Source organism: Dama dama, chromosome 15, assembly GCF_033118175.1.
Source record: "Dama dama isolate Ldn47 chromosome 15, ASM3311817v1, whole genome shotgun sequence".
Taxonomy (NCBI): Eukaryota; Metazoa; Chordata; class Mammalia; order Artiodactyla; family Cervidae; genus Dama; species Dama dama.
In genome coordinates, this window is record NC_083695.1 from 9179678 (window position 1) to 9200078 (window position 20401).

The 20401-nt window shown below is 39.4% G+C and overlaps 1 protein-coding gene across 1 annotated transcript in view; it reads right to left on the reverse strand.

The window, feature by feature from the left end:
* Positions 1-1316: 1316 nt before the first annotated feature.
* GPR137B (G protein-coupled receptor 137B) overlaps positions 1317-20401 on the reverse strand; it is a 54750-nt gene continuing 35665 nt past the window's right edge. The window contains exons 5-7 of the mRNA XM_061161425.1: positions 18432-18560; positions 5796-5920; positions 1317-4223 (exon numbers count right to left, since the gene is read on the reverse strand). Of these exons, the coding sequence (XP_061017408.1) occupies positions 4109-4223; positions 5796-5920; positions 18432-18560 (369 nt within the window). The 3' untranslated portion in view covers positions 1317-4108. The remainder of the gene's footprint in view (positions 4224-5795; positions 5921-18431; positions 18561-20401) is intronic.

Sequence of the window (20401 nt, forward strand, 5' to 3'; positions counted from 1 at the left end):
AGGTTGGGGGCACATGGACGACATTACCTAATGTTAAGGTATTTTGACCCTTTGATGCAAGGGCTCTTCTTATGTGCCTGCTTAGGGGCAAGAGCAGGGTTAATGTAAGGACTGTGCTGACTGGACCCATAAATACCAAGCCCAGGGTATAGCACATAGTAATTGTTAATTCCACTTCCTTACCCTCACTGTCCCTTAAAAAAATATGTTAAATGTTTCCTCACTTTAATCAGTTTGTTTGTAGTCTGAGAATTCCACTATTTAGCTTGATCATTTCCAAAAGTTCCTCCATCTGTACTATGAAAAGTCTTAAGTAATATTATGCACAGTTAACAATGCTTTTAATTAACAAAATTCTCACCTATATGGGATAAAAATTAGAAATACATATTAGATGTGTCTTTGATCAGCCTTATGCTAGTCTATATTTTATCATGCAGTAATCGAAAGCAAAGCAAATTAAAAAAAAGTTTCTTGGAAATCTTGACAGCTTCAAATATTTAGACACATTTAGTTCTAATACAAGTTCATCTTTATTGTCAAAAAGTAAAAGCAATATTTTTGTAATACTTAACTATGTAAATGTAAATGAGAACCTTTTTCTCAGAGTACTTCTCACGCACTAGGATTTCCTAATTCTTACTCCTTTCCTCTTAAATAGGGGTTAATTGTTCAAGGCCAACAAAGAGCAGTTCTTTTGGATTTTGGTAGAGAGAAAATTTGGGGATACATTAGCAAGTGTGACTGATGTAAGCAGCTAAACACAATAGCCAGCATAGTTATTAACACTGCCTAACATATTCAAGAAAGAACTGGCATAGCTAAATGTGACTGATGTGTGTATATTGTCAGAATCAAAACTTCTTAGAGTTCACAGTTGTGTGTGAACACACTAGATGTTTTAATCATCAGCTCAATTAAATGGGTTCACTGTAGAAAGGGAAAAAAGCCAATGAAAGATATCTACAGGCAGACCTCATTTTACTGTGCTTCATGTTACTGCACTGCAGATACTGCATTTTCTACAAATTGAACGTCTGAGGCAACCCTGTGTGGCTCAAGTCTTCCGATGCCATTTTTCCAACAGCATTGGTGTCTCTGTCACACTTTGGTAATTCTCACAATATTTCAAATATTTTTCATTATTATTGTCATTATAACATGTGATCAGTGATCTTTGTTACTATATCTTGCTGAAGATTCAGATCATGGTTAACATTTTTTAGCAGTAAAATATTTTTTAATTAAGGTATGTGCATTGTTTTTTATATAATGCTACTGTGCACTTAAAAGTATAAATGTAACTTTAAAAAAAATATAGACCATTGTTATTTATTGAATTTGTTACAATATCACTTCAGTTTTTTATGTTTTGGTTTTTTGGCTACTCAGCATGTGGAGTTTTATCTCCCCGACCAGGGAAGGAACCCTCACCCACTGCAGTGGCAAAGCCCTAACCACTGGACCTCCAAGGAAAATCCCTAATTTTTAATACACTGGGAAACCAAATTTGTGATTCATTTTTTTGCAGTATTTTGCTTTACTGCAGTGGTTTGGAACCACACCTGCAATCTGCAAGGTCTGCCTGTACACAAACCAGTTGGCATTCTTTAGACAGTTAACTCCATAATTACTCCTATTGTGTATATTTCCAGTGGATGCATAAGAATATTCATATGCAGCCTTTTAGTGTTGAATCAGACTTAGCTAAATGACGGTACAAAATTTTTGGTGATATGGCCTCTACCCCATTCTTAAACTTTCACATTATGGGTGGGGAGGGGATAATTTCATCACGTTGCCTTAAAACAAGAGGATGTTTGGGTATTTTAGAACCAATAATCTCCATTTCTTGTCTTCTCATGACCTTTAGTATTTCACCTAGGAGTAGGGCTGTTAGTGTACTTGGCAGCACAAGTAAATAGAAATTTAAGGGAAACTTAATTTTCCTTTCCATACCATACGTGCAACATTTCAGAGTAAAAGTGATCATTTACTATGAGAGAGAGTTTGTTACAATCACAGTTTTTTATATTCTAGATGTGTTTACAACTGTACTGTAGCATTACTTTTGAAAGGGAAGAGAAAAATAGGCACTTAGGACATTTTTATCTTTTCCAATAAAAATAATAGTTCAAATAATACTAGCAGGTTAATCATAAAAACAGACTATCAGTTAATGCTGAGTATTTCAATCTTCCTGCCAATAACAACAGAATAATAAAATATTTGTATGTCATAGGATGAATATAGGAATTGTATGATTTTAGTAATGTTTTAAAAAATATATCTACCCTTCAATGACCTAATACTGAAGAACTGCACTACTTCCTGAAAGCATGACTTAGAGGATTTTTAAGCGTTTTCTGAGTCTGCGTTTAAATTCTAAGTATCATTAACAAAAATAGTATGAGAAGTAGGGTGTTCTTAAAGCTATTTAGAATAACAGCTTATAATATTTTAAGGCAACCTGAATTATCAGTGCAAATTTTGCTTCACTGTAGTTTTCCCTGGCAGTAATTAAATATGTGACCCAAATTCTTCCACATATTGGAAAGCAAAGAAGTTGTTGTGTGATTATGCAGGGTGAAGGTATCCCATACACAAGAAAAACCCTATTGTGACCCACTGAAAACTCGAAATTCTGATTTTAAATACCATCAGGGTAAGAGAAACAGACTTGATCCCTATGAAGTCAATGCCCAGAGATAAGTTATTTCTGAAGGTCTAACTGGGAAGTAAGATATCAGAAATGGGTTTCTCCGTGAGGACGGAACTTACTAAGTTCCTTTTCACCTGCCCCTCCCTCTGTCCCAAAATATGGTACTTTCTCTTTGGTAATAATACTTCCTCAGTACCTTAACCCCCCTGACACAACCATGTACAGCCTTTTATTATAGGCAGTTTTATACCTGCAGGCTATATATATATATAGTCTTGGAGATCTTTAGAATGGCACTTATGGTTGGGGAACTATTTTTATGACCTGTGCTTCACTTAGATGACAACTTACAAGTAGTGGTCTGGAACATGCCCTTTTCCATGACTTAAGAGGCAGGCTTCATGCTATAGAATATTGCAATGCTACTATTAATACCTTTTTAAACATGCAGCTTCCAGTAGGCTGCTTTCAGAGCTATTTAAAAAGAAAGGGTATAATTTTAATATGGTTGGAAACTAAAATAAAACTGTTAGAATTCCACAGAGACGTTCTGGCTCAAAGATGCAGGGATATCTGTTATTCATCCCCTCTTAAGAACTTCTTTGTTCAGTCACAAATGTTCAGTAAGGTGGAAAAGGTGCAGTCTTACATTTCGAGGTAATAGCTATTAGATTCACTGGGCTGACAAACTATGCAAAAATCTCTGAATACAGAAGAGGAGGTTTAATAGTGTAAGTCAATTCTATCCATGTTTTTAACATTATCAACTTATCACTGAAGTGTGTACCTCAGCACCCTGTTGAAAGGATTAAATTTTGGCAAAATTTAGGAGATTCTTTGAGGAACCAACCATCTGTGCTTTTCACACTGTAAGGAACCAACTACCTACTGTGTAGTCTGCTGACATTCTGCTGCATTATAAATTTCAACACTCGAGTTGCAATTGGCTTCCTAGATGTCAACTATACTTAGAGTCTAACAGAATCTTAGTGACCTGACGAGGTAAGGGTCTGAGGAATACTTTAGTCCAAAAGCCTTTAAAAAAAAAAAAAAAAAAACAAAACCATCGGACTATATACTGTATACTTTTAAAGTGAATTATGCATAAAAGTCTGTGCAAACTATGACATATATTGCAATAATATTCTCAAAAAATCCTAGAATATTTTAGCATTAAGTTATATAAAATACATCTTTATAAAAGTACAGAATTTTTTTAAGTTTAAATTATACTCACGGAATAGGCAGCCAGGCTCACTTTTTAGTACTAAAATAAGATTTTATCAATCTAAATTATTGCTTAGTCCTATGGAGCCATCAGAAACCTGTAACAAATTCAAGTCCTATTTCTTAAGGAATCATGCCCTAAAAATTCAGCTGTCATTAAGTTAGTCCTTCTGAAACATTTCAAAGGAGGCATATCTTCCATAAAACTGTTAACTGACGCTACCCATGGCTTGGTTTGTCAGGATCCAGAATTGAGTCTGGTTGTAAAGTTCCTACTTGTGCCAGGAAGCTGTTCGCTGTTTGTTGTCCCCAGTCGTAGTAGTCTGGAGCAAAACTTGAAAAGGAAAAGAGAGATTTCAATGACTTGAAACATTATGCTGACTGTTGATGACATGCCTATTTCAGGTCGACAGAAGTGGGCTTCTGTATAGATAATCCTAAAGCTTTTCAAGGTAGTTTCTTGAAGCTAGTTTTCCCACACCAGTGCTAGCTACGCACAGTGGCTAGAACACCTCCCACAAAAGTCACCTCAACTCTTCAGAGCCTGGAAGAGTAGTGTTACTGATATACATAGTAATACCAATCACTATGTATATCACAATGCTTTAGCCACAAACTGTATCTGAATCCTAATGGAGAGTCTAACTCACTACCAGTGTGTTTTTGGACAAATAACTTCTGTGCCTCAATGTTAATCTCTGTTAGGATGGGAGTAATATTAGGAACTAACTTGTTGGGCTTTTGTGAGTTAAACTTTTAGAACTGTAAAACTTTTAGAACATACAGTATCGTCATATAGTCACCACTCAATCATGCACATTGAATTACTGGTGTTCTATTACTGTTTTCCTCTATGTAATGGAAAGGTCTGGCAGGTGAGGGGTTAGGGCTGCTCCAGCAGATACAGGGGGACATAAATAGGGAGCCGGCACTGCAAGGGGGTGACTGGATAAGAGGACAGTTTTAGGGAAGAGAGTTAGGACACCTTGGACTTCAGGAAGTCCTTCTAGTTCTCCCTTCCTTATCTGTGTTCTTTGGACCTTCTGACTGGATGGATGGTTCTGCTCTTTTTCCCTAATACCATCTTTTCCTCTATCTGACCAGGATGTCTGCACTCCCTGATGCACTGAGAGAGCAAGGTATTCTCCCAGCTTTTCCTGAATTCTCCTGTGCCTACAGTAAGGGCTCGTTTCAGACTTCTTACGAGGTTTTCTAAGGATTTTACTATTGGTAATAAAGAGCAGAAAAGCAAGCATATCCTCTCTCTATCATTTTACCCCAGGAGGAAAAGAATTTACCCTAAAATGTTAATGACAGGTCTTTAAATTCACAAATGATTACGTAAGACTGGCTTTCACTGCAAAAAACCCCACTCGGCCTGAAGCTGTCCTTTCATAGGAACAGCCAGCGGCGTGGTTCTGGAAGGACCAGCAGAGAGAAGAGAGGAGCTTGGCAAGCATGAGGTCAACGCTTTCTGCTCCTCTCTCCCCTGCTGGCCTTAAAGCCCCAGAGTGAAAGAGGGCACAGGAGCACTGGGCCGTGGAGTGTGGCTGAAATGTCCCTGGGCTGGGGCGGGGGAGCAGGAGGGAGAGCAGGGGGCAGAGAAGAGAACCCAGGAGCTACCCCACCTCCTGTTTGCAGACCGTGACCACAACCATGACCTTGGCAGATGGTAAAGCGCATGGTCGCTGGAGGGAGGGTCTCGACTCTGGCTGCAGTTAGTCTCACCACTCAGGTGCTTCCCCCTCCTTTTTCTGTCTGCCTCACCTCCCAGCTCCAGGGTTTTAAGCAGACATTCTGCATCACCCCCCACCCCTCGCTTAGTTTGAATCTATCTCATTGGCTGGGCCCTCAGCGCCCTAGCCATGCCCCCCCCCCCCCCAGTAGGAACTAGGTAGGGTCTTACCTTCCCTGAAGTCCTTGAGGGGCAATGTTCCAGGCAAGGTCATCATCACTGTCATACCTTCGAGGGTTGTCAAAGAAGTAAGATCTGGGGCCAAATCCATGGCTGGGGACCATTCCAGGGTTTGTCTGGAGGGACAGTTTAATTGTTCAGTGTACTTTCAGTCACTGTGCCTCACACAAGGCAAAGATAAATAACATCCCTTTCTTGCAGGAGACTAAAGATGCTGTATTCAGCTGAGTGCACACACCTGTTCAGCTGGAGTGTTCACTTCAGTTGCTTTTATATTGAAGAGGATTAACTTTTTCTTTTATCGGTATGGACAAAATCTTGCAGAGTTCTGCTTGAAGCAGTGATTTGTTGTTGTGTTAGTCACTTGGTCATGTCTGACTCTTTGTGACCCCATGGACTGTAGCCCACCAGGCTCCTCTGTCCATGGGATTTCCCAGGCAAGAATATTAGAGTGGGATGCCATTTCCTTCTCCGTGGGATCTTCCCGACCCAACATCGAACCTGGGTCTCCTGCATCGCAGGCAGATTCTTTACAGCCTAAGCCACCAGGGAAGCCCCACAGCAATGCATTATCACTGTGTTTTAATCTCTCACAGAAAAACTAGACAATACCCCAATCAGCCAAACTAGACAGTCCCAAATAAGATCTAAATCTGTATAATCATGTGGGCATTCACAGCAATGAATTAAAATAATGAAATGATGAAATTTTAAGAGTTTCTTAGCCAGTTTATACAATGTGCCTCTCCTATTTCTGTCCCCAAGCTGAGTTTACCGCTTAAGAAAATCACAGTTACCCACAGGGCGCTGGTTCTAGGAACCCACACAGATACCCAAATCCAAGGATGCTGAGGTCCCTTTTATAAAATGATATAGTACAGTCAGCCCTCAGTCTACGTGGCCTCCACATCTGTGGATTCAACCTGGCCTTTGTTTGGCATCTTTGTCCATATCACTAGTGGGCCATTTAAAAGTTAACCAACAGAGTTTGAAAAAAGGTTATTATGGGATGGGTATCTATATGTGAATTTCTGCTTTTCTAAGGCTAATCTAGCCAAACACAGGAAGCAAAGCAGAACTTATACAAGGTGGAACACCTTCAACTTTACTGTTTGTAGCAGTTCAAGAATATCTATACATGGAATGAAGTTGAACGGCTTACAGCACACATGCATACAAAAAGTAATTCAAAATGTATCAAAGACCTAAACATAAGAGTAAAAACTATAAAACTCTAAGAAGAAAATATAGGGGCAAATCTTCATGACCTGGCAAAGAATTTTTAGATATGTCACCAAAAACAAGCAACAAACCAAAAAACATAATCTGGATTTCATCAAAATTAAGTGTTTTTGCTTCAAAAGATACCATCAAAAATGTGAAAAGACAGCCACACAGAGAGAAATTATTTGCAAGTCATGTATCTTACAGGAGTATCTAAAATATATAAGAACTCTTACAATTCAATAGTAAAACTACAACTCAATAGGAAAAAGTCAACTCAATGCAGGGAGCTCAAATCAGGTGCTCTGTGACAACCTAGAAGGGTGGGAGATGGGAGGCAGTTCAAGAGGGAGGGGACATATGTATACCTATGGCTGATTCATGTTGATGAATAGTAGGAACCAACCCAATATTGTAAAGCAATTATCCTCCAATTAAAAAAAATGTTTAAGTGGGCAAAGGATCTAAACAGCCATTTTTCCAAGGAAGTTATACAAATGGCCAAATAAATACATTAAAAAAAATGCTTGACATCTGTAGTCATCAGTGAAATGCAAATTAAAAGACAAAATGAGATACCTATCACGGTGTCCAGAATCAAAAAGCCAGATAATGACAAGCACTGGGGAGGATGTGGAGGAAACTTCACTATTGGGAATAAAAACTCTCTGGCGCTTTTTAAAAAAGTTAAACCTAGAATACCAAATGACCCAAGCAATTGTACTGCTAGATCCATACTGAAGAGACACGAAGACCTATGTTCAAACAGAAACTTGTAATGAATATTTATAGCAGCATTATTCATAACAGTCAAGAGATGGAAACGACCCAAATGTGCATCAGTGGATGGATAAACAAGATGTGGCATATCTGCACAATGAAATACTGGCCATAAAAAGGAATGAGGTACTAATACATACTACGGTGTGGATGGACCTTGAAAATACTCTGCCAAGTGAAAGAACCAGTGACAGAAAGTGGCATGTTATATGATCCCATTCTTATCAAAGTCCAGAATAGGGAAATCTGTAGACACAGAACGGAGATCAGTAGTTGCTTGGGGACAGGGGGATGGGGCATGGTAGATAAAGGGTATGATGTTTCTTTCTGAGGTGATAAAAAATGTTCTAAAAATGGTGGTGATAATTGCACATACCTGAATATATCAAAAACCATTTAATTACACACATGAAATGGGTAAACAGTTTGTTGTATGGAAATTATATCTCAAAGCTGTTTAAAATATGTGTATTTAAAATACGTGTGTATATATATATACACACACACATATAAAATGGAGATTCTCAAACTTTACAGTGCATTCAAATCACTTGGGGTGCTTATTAAATTATTTAAAATGTAGATTCCCAGAGCCTACCCTGAGAGATTCTCAACTGAGTCCAGGACATGGCTTAAGCATCAATACTTTCACCAGGCAAGCACCCCTTGGGGTTCTGATGTGGATCCAAAGAACCACACCTCTACTACACTGTTACACTGGCTCCAGTGATGTCAAGTATAGAGGCTTGTTTATACCCACTGTATTCTGGATACAAATGGTAGAGAACATTTTTAAAAACACCCCACCTGCAGGATGTGCTCTTTTAAAAGTCAGTGAGTATTAGTTAAATTACAAGTTTCTCCCCAAAAGAATATCTGACTTTTTTGTCAAATTACAGAAGTTACAGATTGTTATTCAGTTGCTAAGTCATATCCAACTCTTTGTGACCCCATGGACTGCAGCACTCCAGGCTTCCCTGTCCTTCACTATCTCCTGGAGTTTGCTCAAACTCATGTCCATTGACTGAGTGATGCCATCCAACCATCTTATCCTCTATCGCCTCCTTCTCCTCCTGCCCTCAATCTTTCCCAGCATCAGGGTCAAAGTTACAGATGGTAATAGGACTATTACTGAGTCATTAGGAATTTAGTTTCTTCTCCAAACCTTATTATGCCGAGGAAAGCCACAATGCAGGACAGAATTTAAATCATGGACTGACTTCCCTTTCAAGATGGTGGCGTAGAAGGACGTGTGCGCATCACCTCCTGCGAAAGCACCAAAACTGCAACTAGCTGTTGAACAACCATTGATAGCAGGATGCCAGAATCCACCAATAAAAGATACCCCACATCCAAAGACGACGAAGCCACAGCAAGATGGTAGGAGGGATGCAATCACAATGAAATCAAATCCCATACCCGCCAGGTGGGTGACCCACAGACTGGAGAAGAATAATACCAAAGAAGTTCTCACACTGTTGGGAAGATTCTAAACGCCATATCAGGCTTCCCAGCCTGGGGATCCAACATAGGGACTAGGAATCCCCAGGGAACCTGGCCTTGAGGGTCAGCAGGATTTGATTATAGGACTTCCAGAGGACTGGGGGAAATAGAGACTCCAGTCTTGGAGGGCACAAACAAAACTGCGTGCACCAAGACCCAGAGGAAATGAGCAGCGACCCCACAGGAGACTGGACCAAAATCCCTGCTAGTACTAGAGGGCCTCCTGTGAGGGCATGGGCTGGCAGGGGCGTACCACCGGGACAGGGGGCACTGGGCGGTCCCCGTTGGCATACACCCTCTTGGAATTTGCCACTAACCATACCATAGAGCCGTTAGACCCCAGGACTGGGTCGCCTCAGGCCAAACAACTACCAGGGAGGGAGTGCAACCCCACCCATCATCAGATAAGTGGATTAAAGCTTTACTGAGCAAGACTTAGTTTTTCCCAGTTCCTCCCATCAAGAAGCTTACACAAGCCTCTTAGCCTCATCCATCAGAGGGCAGACAGAAGAAGCAAGAAGAAACACAGTCCCACAGCAGCTAAAACAAAAACCATAGTACAGAAAGTTAATCATGATGAAAAAGCAGAAAGTTATGTCCCAGATGAAAGGACAAGATAAAACCCCAGAAAAACAACTAAATAAAGTGGAGATAGGCAACCTTCCAGAAAAAAATTCAGGATAATGACAGTGAAGATGATGCAGGATCTCGGGAAAAGAATAGAGGCAAAGATTGAGAAGATATAAGAAATGTTTACCTAAGACCTACAAGAACTAAAGAACTAACAAACAGAGATGAATAATACACTAGAAGGAATCAATAGCAGAATAACTGAGGCAGAAGAACCGATAAATGACCTGGAGGACAGAACACAGCCACAGAACTGAATATAGAAAAAAGAATGAAAAGAAGACAGTCTAAGAGACCTCTGGGACAACATTAAATGCATCAACATTCGCACTATAGGGGTCCCAGAAGAAGGAGAGAGAGAGACAGGACATGAGAAAATATTGGAAGAGATAATAGCTGAAAAATTCCTGAACATGGGAAAGTCCAGGAAGTACAGAGAGTGCCAGGCAGAATAAACCCAAGGAGGAACACACCAAGACACACAGTAATCAAACTGACAAAATTAAAGGCAGAGATAAAATATTAAAAGCAACAAGGGAAAAACAACAAATAACATACAACGGAACTCCCATCAGGCTATCAGCTGATTTCTCAAGAGAAACTGTCCAAGCCAGAAGGGAATGGCACGACATATTTAAAGTGATGAAGGGGAAGAACCTACAACTAAGAATACTCTACCCAGCAAGACTCTCCTTCAGATTTGAAGGAGAAATCAAAAGCTTTCCAGACAAGCAAAAGTTAAGAGAATTCAGCACCACCAAACCAGTTTTACAACAAATGCCAAAGGAACTTCTCTAGGCAAGAAACACAAGAGAAGGTCTTTTACCTACAGAAAATAAACCCAAAACAATTAAGAAAATGGTAATAGGATCATACATATCGATAATTACCTTAAATGTAAATGGATTAAACGCACCAACCAAAAGACATAGACTGGTTGGGTGGATGAAAACATGTGCCTGTATGCACTTCCATTTACCACATCACTCTACTTGATGCCCCCAAATGGTACATAATTATTTTATATTTTTAAGTTAGTCATGTTCCCATTATGGCTTGCAATTATAATTATCTTTTATTTTTTGTCTGGCTATTGACGGTGAAAACTGATAAACATCTTTTACTATTGTGATTATGTGACTATTACTCACTTAATACCATTGTATCATCATGATTGGTCAACAGAAAAATAAAAGAACTCTGTCACCAAAACTAGGATCTAATAGAAAAACCTATAATCATTTTTTAAAATCCAGATGCATATAAGAATTATCTTGAATTTTTTTGAAAAATACAAATGCTCAGTCATTGCTTTTTTCTCCAGAGCTCCAGATGTGTTTCTAATGAACAGTCATGCTTAAAAACATCTGGACTACATGATGATCTTCTACTTTTATCTAGTTTGTTTCACTTTTTCTATTTCATATTCAGTGCCCCCATTTCATTTAGTTCATGTTCTCCAATTTCTCCATCTCTCTTTTTTTTATATTCTTTCTCAAGCCTTTATCAGGTATAGTAGAAAAGCTTTTGTATACATAAATATAAATACGTATAATATATATATTTTGGAAAACTTATTAATTTTTGCCTAACTTAAAAAACTATGACATTTTGATTCCACTTGTTTGACTTAGTATAAATAGAATGCTAGATTTCTAACTAAAAAAATAGATAAGCAGCAAAGGTTTAATGTATAGCATAGGGAACTATAGTCAATATCTTGTAATAATCTACGATGGAAAATAATTTAAAAAATAACACATGTGTACTTGTATAACCGTATCGCCTTGCTGAGCACCTGAAACACTGTAAATCAACTATACTTAATAAACACATATATTAAAAAAAAAAATCATGGAACTGGGAACCAGGATGCCTCAGTTTGAATTGGCACTCTGTCCCCTACCAGCCATGACTCTGGGCCTCAGTTTCCTCATCTCAAAATGAGTATTATATTCATCTAGTTTACATAGCTATTGTGAGAATTAAAGAATTTAGTATATTTAAAATGCTTAGAACGAGGCCTAGCACATATAAGTGCTACACAGTTGTTAGCTATTTTTACCAAATACTCTATGTAATAATGCTTTTAACCCTGGCGGTCTTGCCCAGGGGTATTTTATGAACACCGGGGCTTCACCAAGCCAAACCTGACACTCAGATTTACCTGCTAATGAGAATTACTTCATGACTACAATATAAAAAAATGGGAAGGGCTTCCTATTTATGATTTTACATTGTTCATGCTGAATTCACTCTCTTGGGATGAATCAGGAGATAATGTCCTTTAGGGAATAAAGAATCATTTTCACTCATTAACACGCTACTGCAGATGAGCCCAACAACTGCTGGAGGTTCCTGAGATGCTTTCAAGCATCAACAAGGTCATACCTATTTGCATAATTAGCATATTAAGAAGCTATTTACCTTTTCTATTGTGTTGACACTGGTACCAGTGATGCAAAAGCTGTAGTTAGCAAAACTGGTGCTGCTTGAGCACGTTTCAAAGCAGTGATACCAACTGTTCTAGCAGTTACTGTGCTCCTCACCACTACACAGTCACAGTTTAAAGAACATTCACTTAACAAAGCCGAAAAAACTGGCCACTGTAATTTTATTACAAGAAAAAGAACTTGTACAACTCTAAGTTATAGTTATTTTTTTCACGCAACATGACGGCTTCATGACAACCATGGTTTTTCAGCTGTGGACATTTGGCAGACACCCTCTCAAAAACGAATGAACTGAGCTGTAAATTCAAGGAAAACATGTGACTATTTGTTTTCACTGATCAAATTTCACCTTTTAAGCAAACATTAAAGCTTTGGAAACCTTGTATTCTCCACCGTGAGGTTGACAGGTTCCCAATATTTGATTTTTCTGATGATCAGTGGTGAGATTAATGAATGAGATGTTTTTCTTGTATTGTATAATGGAAATATAACTTTTGAAAGATATGCATAACTCAATAAACCAAAATTTTCCAAGTGACCAATACATGACATGACAAAACCATGCATGGGTATAAAGATCCATTCAAAGTGCAAGGTAGACAGGGAGGAGAGAAGATGGCGGAGGAATAGGACAGGGAGATCACTTTCTCCCCCACAAATTCATCGAAAGATCATTTGAACGCTGAGCAAATAACAAAGTGCAGGGTAAACCAACAGATGTTAACATAGAAAACAAAATGAAAAGTTCACTGATACAGTTTTAGATTCCAAATTGCAGCTAAGAAATCTTAAGAAATCATACCTCATTGAGTTTGGGTATATATTAAAAAATACTCACATTTATATTAAAATGTGAGACTTAATTTTCTTCATATACTTCAAAACAACGTTTCACAACAGAAGCAGATAGGAGAATCCAGCTGTCTTCTATTAAGCCAGACATTAAAAAGAGTCACAAAATTTAAACAATGAAGAAGAACTAAAGAACCTCTTGATGAAAGTGAAAGAGGAGAGTGAAAAAGTTGGCTTAAAGCTCAACATTTAGAAAACTAAGATCATGGCATCTGGTCCCATCACTTCATGGGAAATAGATGGGGAAACAGTGGAAACAGTGGCTGACTTTATGTTTTTGGGCTCCAAGATCACTGCAGATATGATTGCAGCCATGAAATTAAAAGATGCTTACTCCTTGGGAGGAAAGTTATGACCAATCTAGACAGCATATTAAAAAGCAGAGACATTACTTTGCCAACAAAGGTCCATCTAGTCAAGGCTGTGGTTTTTCCAGTAGTCATGTATGAATGTGAGAGTTGGACTATAAAGAAAGCTGAGCACCAAAGAATTGATGCCTTTGAACTGTGGTGTTGGAGAAGACTCTTGAGAGTCCCTTGGACTGCAAGTAGATCCAACCAGTCCATCCTAAAGGAGATCAGTCCTGGGTGTTCACTGGAAGGACTGATGCTGAAGCTGAAACTCCAAGACTTTGGCTACCTGATGCAAAGAGCTGACTCATTTGAAAAGACCTGGATGCTGGGAGAGACTGAGGGCAGGAGGAGAAGGGGACGACAGAGGATGAGATGGTTGGATGGCATCACTGACTCAATGGACATGAGTCTGAGTGAACTCTGGGAGTTGGTGATGGACAGGGAGGCCTGGCGTGCTGTGGTCCATGGGGTCACAGAGTCGGACACAACTGAGTGGCTGAACTGAACTGAACTCTTCTCACTGTTTTGGAGAATATAGTTCTTTTTCATAAAAAAAATTATGGTAACACATTATGGGTTTATTTATAATTAATTAACAAATATTTTAAAAAATTACACATATACACAGCTCCAAACTAGCTTGTTGGTGTACTCAATAACTTATCGATGCGATCCCAAATAGCCAAAGCAATCTTGAACAAAAGGAACAAAGCTGGAGTAGGCATCATGCCCCCTGATTTCAAACTATTTTACAAAGCTATAGTAATCAAAACAGTATGGTATTGGCATAGAAACAAGACACATAGATCAACAGAACAGTATAGAGAGCCCAGAAAGAAACCTATGAATATACGGTCAACTAATTTACCACAAAGCAGTCAAGAAGAGGCACTAAGGAAAGAACAGTCTCTTCAATGAATGGTGCTGGGAAAACTGGACTATAATCTTACATCATACACAAAAATTAACTCCAAATGGATGGAAGACTTGCATGTAAGACCTGAAGCCATAAAACTAGAAAAAAGGATTGGCAGTAAGTTCCTCGACATTCATCTTGATGATGATTTTGGGGTCTAACTCCAAAAGCAAAGGAAACAAAATAAAAAATAAACAAGTGGGACTACATCAAACTAAACAGGTTCTGCACAGCAAAGGAAAACCATTAACAAAATGAAAAGGCAACCTACCAAATGGGAGACAATATCTGCAAGTCCTAGACCAGATAAGGAGTTGATATACAAAATATGTAAAGAACTCATACAACTCAATAGCAAAAACAAATGGTACCACTGCACTCCTGTCAGAATAGCTACTATCAAAAGGAAAAGTGTTAATGAGGATGCAGAGAAAAGGGAATCATTGTGTATTGTTGGTGAGAATATAAATTAACGCAATCACTATAGAGGTTCCTCAAAAAATTAAAAACAGAACTACCACATAATCCAGCAGTTCCTCTTTTGCATACTTATCTGAAGAAAATGAAAATATTAATTCAAAAGGATATACACATCCCCATGTTCACTGAAGCATTATTTATAACAGCCAAGATATGGAGACAAACCAAATGTCCACCAATGCATGAATGGATAAAGAAACTGATATGCACGCAAACAAAATATTCAGTCATAAAAAGAATGAAACCTCCTGATAAACCACAATGGCAAAGAATATGACAGAGAATACATATATGGATAACTGAGTCACTTCTCTGTACAGCAGAAATTAATACAACACTGGAAATCAACTATACTACATTTTTTTTTTAAAGAATGAAATCTCACTATTTGCAAAAATATGGTTGAACCTTGAGGGCACTATGTTAAGTGAAATAAGTCAACTAGAAAAAGGTAAAAGATAAATAGCATATCATCTCACTTATACAGGGAATCTAAAAACAAACAGACACCAAGCTCACAGATACAGAGAACAGATTGGTGGCTGCCTGAGATAGGAAGGAGTTGGGCGAAATGGGTGAAAGGGGTCAAAAGATACAAACTTCCAGTTATAAAAATGAATGAGTCATGAGGGTTCACATACAGCATGGTGACTATAGTTAATACTGTACTGCATGTTTGAAAGTAGCTGAAACAGTAGATCTTCGAAGTTCCTATCACATACACAAAAATCTGTAGACTATGTGTGGTAATACATTAGTTGGACCTATTGTGGTGATCATCTTGCAATATATATAAATATCAAATCATTACACTGTATACCTAGAACTACTAAATCAATTATACCTCAATAAACAAATAACAACTAATAATGTATCAGTGTAAAGTATCCTGAGGCCAAAAAGTTTGGGAACCACTGCACTAGATAATACCCTAAACAGTAGATATATTCAAACACAAGAGCCAAGGAACCCCATATACACATAGGGTGTATTAAGGCTGCACACGTCCCTGGATAATGCGACCTGAGAGGACAGATGAACTACCCATTTTATTCTGTCTTCATTTAACTTATTATTTACCATATGGAATTTTGCAGAAACTAATGCCTGTGGCTGGCGATTTTTATTTTGGCCAGCCAAAAAGTAATTCTGCTATTTCACTAACACTTTGTGGGTTGTTATGTTCAGTGATTGCACCTGTCACACCTGTAAAGTCTCCTCCAGCACCGTGAGCTTCATTTTCCCTTTCCATATCAGAACCAATCACTTAGGCTTTCTGTCTTCTTTTGGGCTAATATTCACAATGTCTGAATCAGAACTGTATTTTGCAGAACTATCATCTTTGGAGACACTAGTATACAGGTCACTCAGATAATCAGAGAAAGGATCTGCATAAAATTCACTGGAAAATTCTTCATTCAAAATTTCGAGATGCATCATTTTGAAAATTTTACAGTAATAAATTTGCATTTATAATATACACAGGGTTGGAACAAAAATCTAATGGAGCAAAATGTGAATGATAATGACAATCATAAGCTATAGAAGGAACCCTTGATTAATTTTAAGCTCTAACAACTTGGCACAGTGATGTCAACTGTATCACTCTCTAAAAACATGTTGTCTCTGGTCAGTAATGTTTGGGTAACAAAAGACATATTAATGCATCTCCAGTCCATAATGTGTTAATAAAATAGTACTTTGAATGACAGTCTTTCACTCCTTAGGACTCAGATGTCCACTCTCTCCTTCGGACTGCCTTGGATTTTGGGAGTATAGTTGCTAAGCCTCTGACATACTAGGAAGTGGTGAGAAGGCTATGGAAAGCCAAGGAGAAGCATAGAGAACAGTGGGATTTTTGTTAAGAGGCTCCTCCCAGAAAACTTCAACTTCTTCAGAAAAGGAAGAAAAATAATGCACTGGACTCTAGCCTAGAGTCCACTGCCTACTCTCCACATGTTTCTCTGCTACCAATGCAGAAGAATTTGAGTCTGACTTTACAGAAGCCTTCAGGTGTTTCCAATGTCAGGAAAAGTCAGCAGGGGCATAGAATTGCTGTTCTGAAGCTAAAAATGGCAAAAGGAGAGGAAACTGACCCTCAGATCTGGAAAATGGTGCCCACTGCCACTCTATCTTCAGGGGCTCATGGGTCAGGCTGCAGTTCTCCACCAACCACCCCATTCCAGTCTTATTTTATTTTTTCCTATTCCTGGCTCATCCAGAGATGAATAAGAAATAGAAAACGCAAGTTGGTCATGAAAACCAATGCTTTCCTTGCCACCCACACTGTGCTCACGTTGACCAAAAACCATCATTCTACTTTTCTGTCTGCTTCCCTGGTGGCTCAGACAGTAAAGAATCTGCCTGCAATGCATGAGACCCGGGTTCAATCCCTGGGTTGGAAGATCCCCTGGAGAAGGGAATGGCAACCCACTCCAGTATTCTTGCCTGGAGAATCGGATGGACGGAGGAGCCTGGCTGGCTATAGTCCACTGGGTCGCAAAGAGTCGGACACGACCAAGCGAGTCACACACACACACACATTTTCTGTGGGCTTCACAGATCACTGTTCTACCACTAGTTCCTCTGGGTGGAACAGTTCATGGAGCAAAACTTCCACGGGCTCCCTCACACTACCAGGTTTTGCATTTTCTGCCCCACTCCCATAAGGACATTTATATGAAGCTGGTTGACCAGAAATGTGACTGAGTTCGGGGAGTGATTTAAGCATTCTTCACAATAAAGCTTTATTCCCTACCACCCACTCCCCTAATCACCATCCAGCACAACACAGGGGTGAAGAGCTGAATTACCATTCTCTATTTTCCTTGGCTAAAATAAAAACTTCTGTATTTGGTTCATAGCAAGTCAAGGCACAAATACTAGTGAGGCAGCTATTTCATTAGCAAAAAAGTTAATCACTAGGATTCAAGATGCAATTTTTTTTTTTGGTAAAAACTGAAAAACAAATTTCCCTCAAAAGATAATGAATGGAAAAAAAGTCTCAATTAAACAAAGGAACTTTTCATATTAGAATAAGATGGAAGAAGCTATCAAAAATCTAAGAAAAAATTCCAACTGTAGGCTATGTCATTAGAATTAGGAGATGTTTTCTGCAAAGAATCCACCTGCAATGCAGGAGATCCCAGTTCAATTCCTGGGTCAGGAAGATCTGCTGGTGAAGGGAGAGGCTACCCACTCCAGTATTCTTGAGCTTCTCTTGTGGCTCAGCTGGTGAAGAATCCTCCTGCAATGCAGGAGACCTGCGTTTGATCCCTACGTTGGGAATATCCTTGGGAGAAGGGAAAGGCTACCCACTCCAGCATTCTGGCCTGGAGAATTCCACGGACTGTATAGTCCATAGCATCACAAAGAGGCGGACACAACTGAGCGACTTTCACACTCACTTTCTGCAAATACAAAGTGGTTTACTTACAAGGTCCTTTGTAGAATTTCTGACTCGGAAGAAGTAGACTACTAAGGTGGTAGGTAAGAGTTCCCACACAAAGAGGACCACTCCAAACACTATGTATCCAGCATCTCCCAGCTGATTCTTCAAATCTGCCTATTGAAAAGAGAGGGAAAAAATGGAGAGTCACCAGACTGAGGACAGAATAAGTTTGATTCAGTTCTAATATGACAGAGACTAAATCTAATACAGTGTAATTTCTTCCCCCTAAAACACGCATGTTGAAATCAGGTATTGTTAATACTACTGTGCCAGACCTTGGTGATGGGATGCGGGGCGGCGGGGTGGGGGGGCAGTTATTTAAACCATAATGGATAGATAATTTTTAAAATGTTTTATTTAGTTTTTGACTGCTGGGTCTTCATTAATGCATGGGCTTTTCTCTAGCCACGGTGAGTGGGGGCTACTCTCTAGCTATGGCGCTCAGGTTTCTCACTGCAGTGGGTTCTCTTGTAGAGCAGAGGCTCTAGGGCTTGCAGGCTCAGTAGTTGTGGCACACACACTTAGTTGCCCCTTGGCATGGTGGGTCTTTTGGGACCAGGGATTGAACCCACGTCCCCTGCATTAGCAAGAAGATTCTTAACCACTGGACCACCAGGGAAGTCCCAGGATAGACAATTATCTTCTTCAAAATACTCAAAGACAGTAACTGCCAATCTCTGATGCTTCATTCCTTCACCCTCCAGGAATCTTCCTTACATCCAAATTAAGTCTCTATGCTGACTTTTCTTCAACAACTGAATGATGATAATGTCCTGCTGCCTTCTCCCAATTCATTTTTAAAATCATTTTTTGGCTGCGCTGTGTGTCATGCGGGATCCTAGTTCCCCAGCCAGGAATCAAACCTGTGCCCCTTGCATTAGAAACATGGAATTCTAACTACTAGACCACCAAGGAAGTCCCTCTCCCAATTCTCTTATTTTTTTTAATATTTATTTATTTATTTGGCTGCACCAGGTCTTAGGTGCAGCATGTGAGATCTACCTAGTTCCCTCACCAGGGATCGAACCCAGGCACCCTGCATTGGGAATGCAGTCTTAGCCACTGGACCATGAGGGAAGTCCCCCACCTCCCAGTTCTCAAGAGCAGCATATCACAATAATAAGCCGTAGTCTCATCTTTGGAATAAACGTGTCAGGTTTTAAATTTCTCTTCACATTAACCACATACTATTATTTACATTTTAAAGCCTACAGCAGGTTAGACTGTCTAGAAAAGCCTCCCAGTCCAGGATGCTGGCCTCCTGGACCAGTGAGACAGTTGAGCAGATGGGGTGTAGCAGTGCTCTTCTCTCTGAAGGGCAGAGGGATGGTGTGTGAGGCTACTTCTGGGCAAGTCTATCAGAAGGGCCGGCATTTCAAAGGAAGACAGAAACGTCATCAAACCATAAAGGGGCAATCCCCTAAACGGAATCCTCTTACCTTCTCTACCATATTATGTTTAAAGTATATGCATACATGCTAAGTCGCTTCAGTCTTGTCTGACTCTTTGTGGCCTCATGAACTTGCACCCTGCCAGGCTCCTCTGTCCATGGGATTCTCCAGGCAAGAATATTGGAGTGGGTTTGCCATGCCCTTCTCCAGGGGATCTTCCTGACCCAGAGATGGAACCCAGGTCTCCTGCATTGGCAGGCAGGTTCTTTACCACTAGCACTGCCTGGGAAGCCTTAAAGTACAGTACCCAAAACCAATCTCGTTCCTCTTCAGAAAGATGACTCAAACTCTGCACTGAAACTCCACCCACATGTCTCAAAAGTGTGTTGTGTGTGCTTCTACCATTCCACACAAATAACCTGCAACTTGGGCCCATCTGCTTGCTCCTAGATTATTCTGGCTGCAACACACAGATCTAGATATCTATAAACAAACAGCCACCGAAAACAACAGAATTGTGTCATTTGTGATAAAAATTTGTGAAATTTTAAATTCACTGTAATT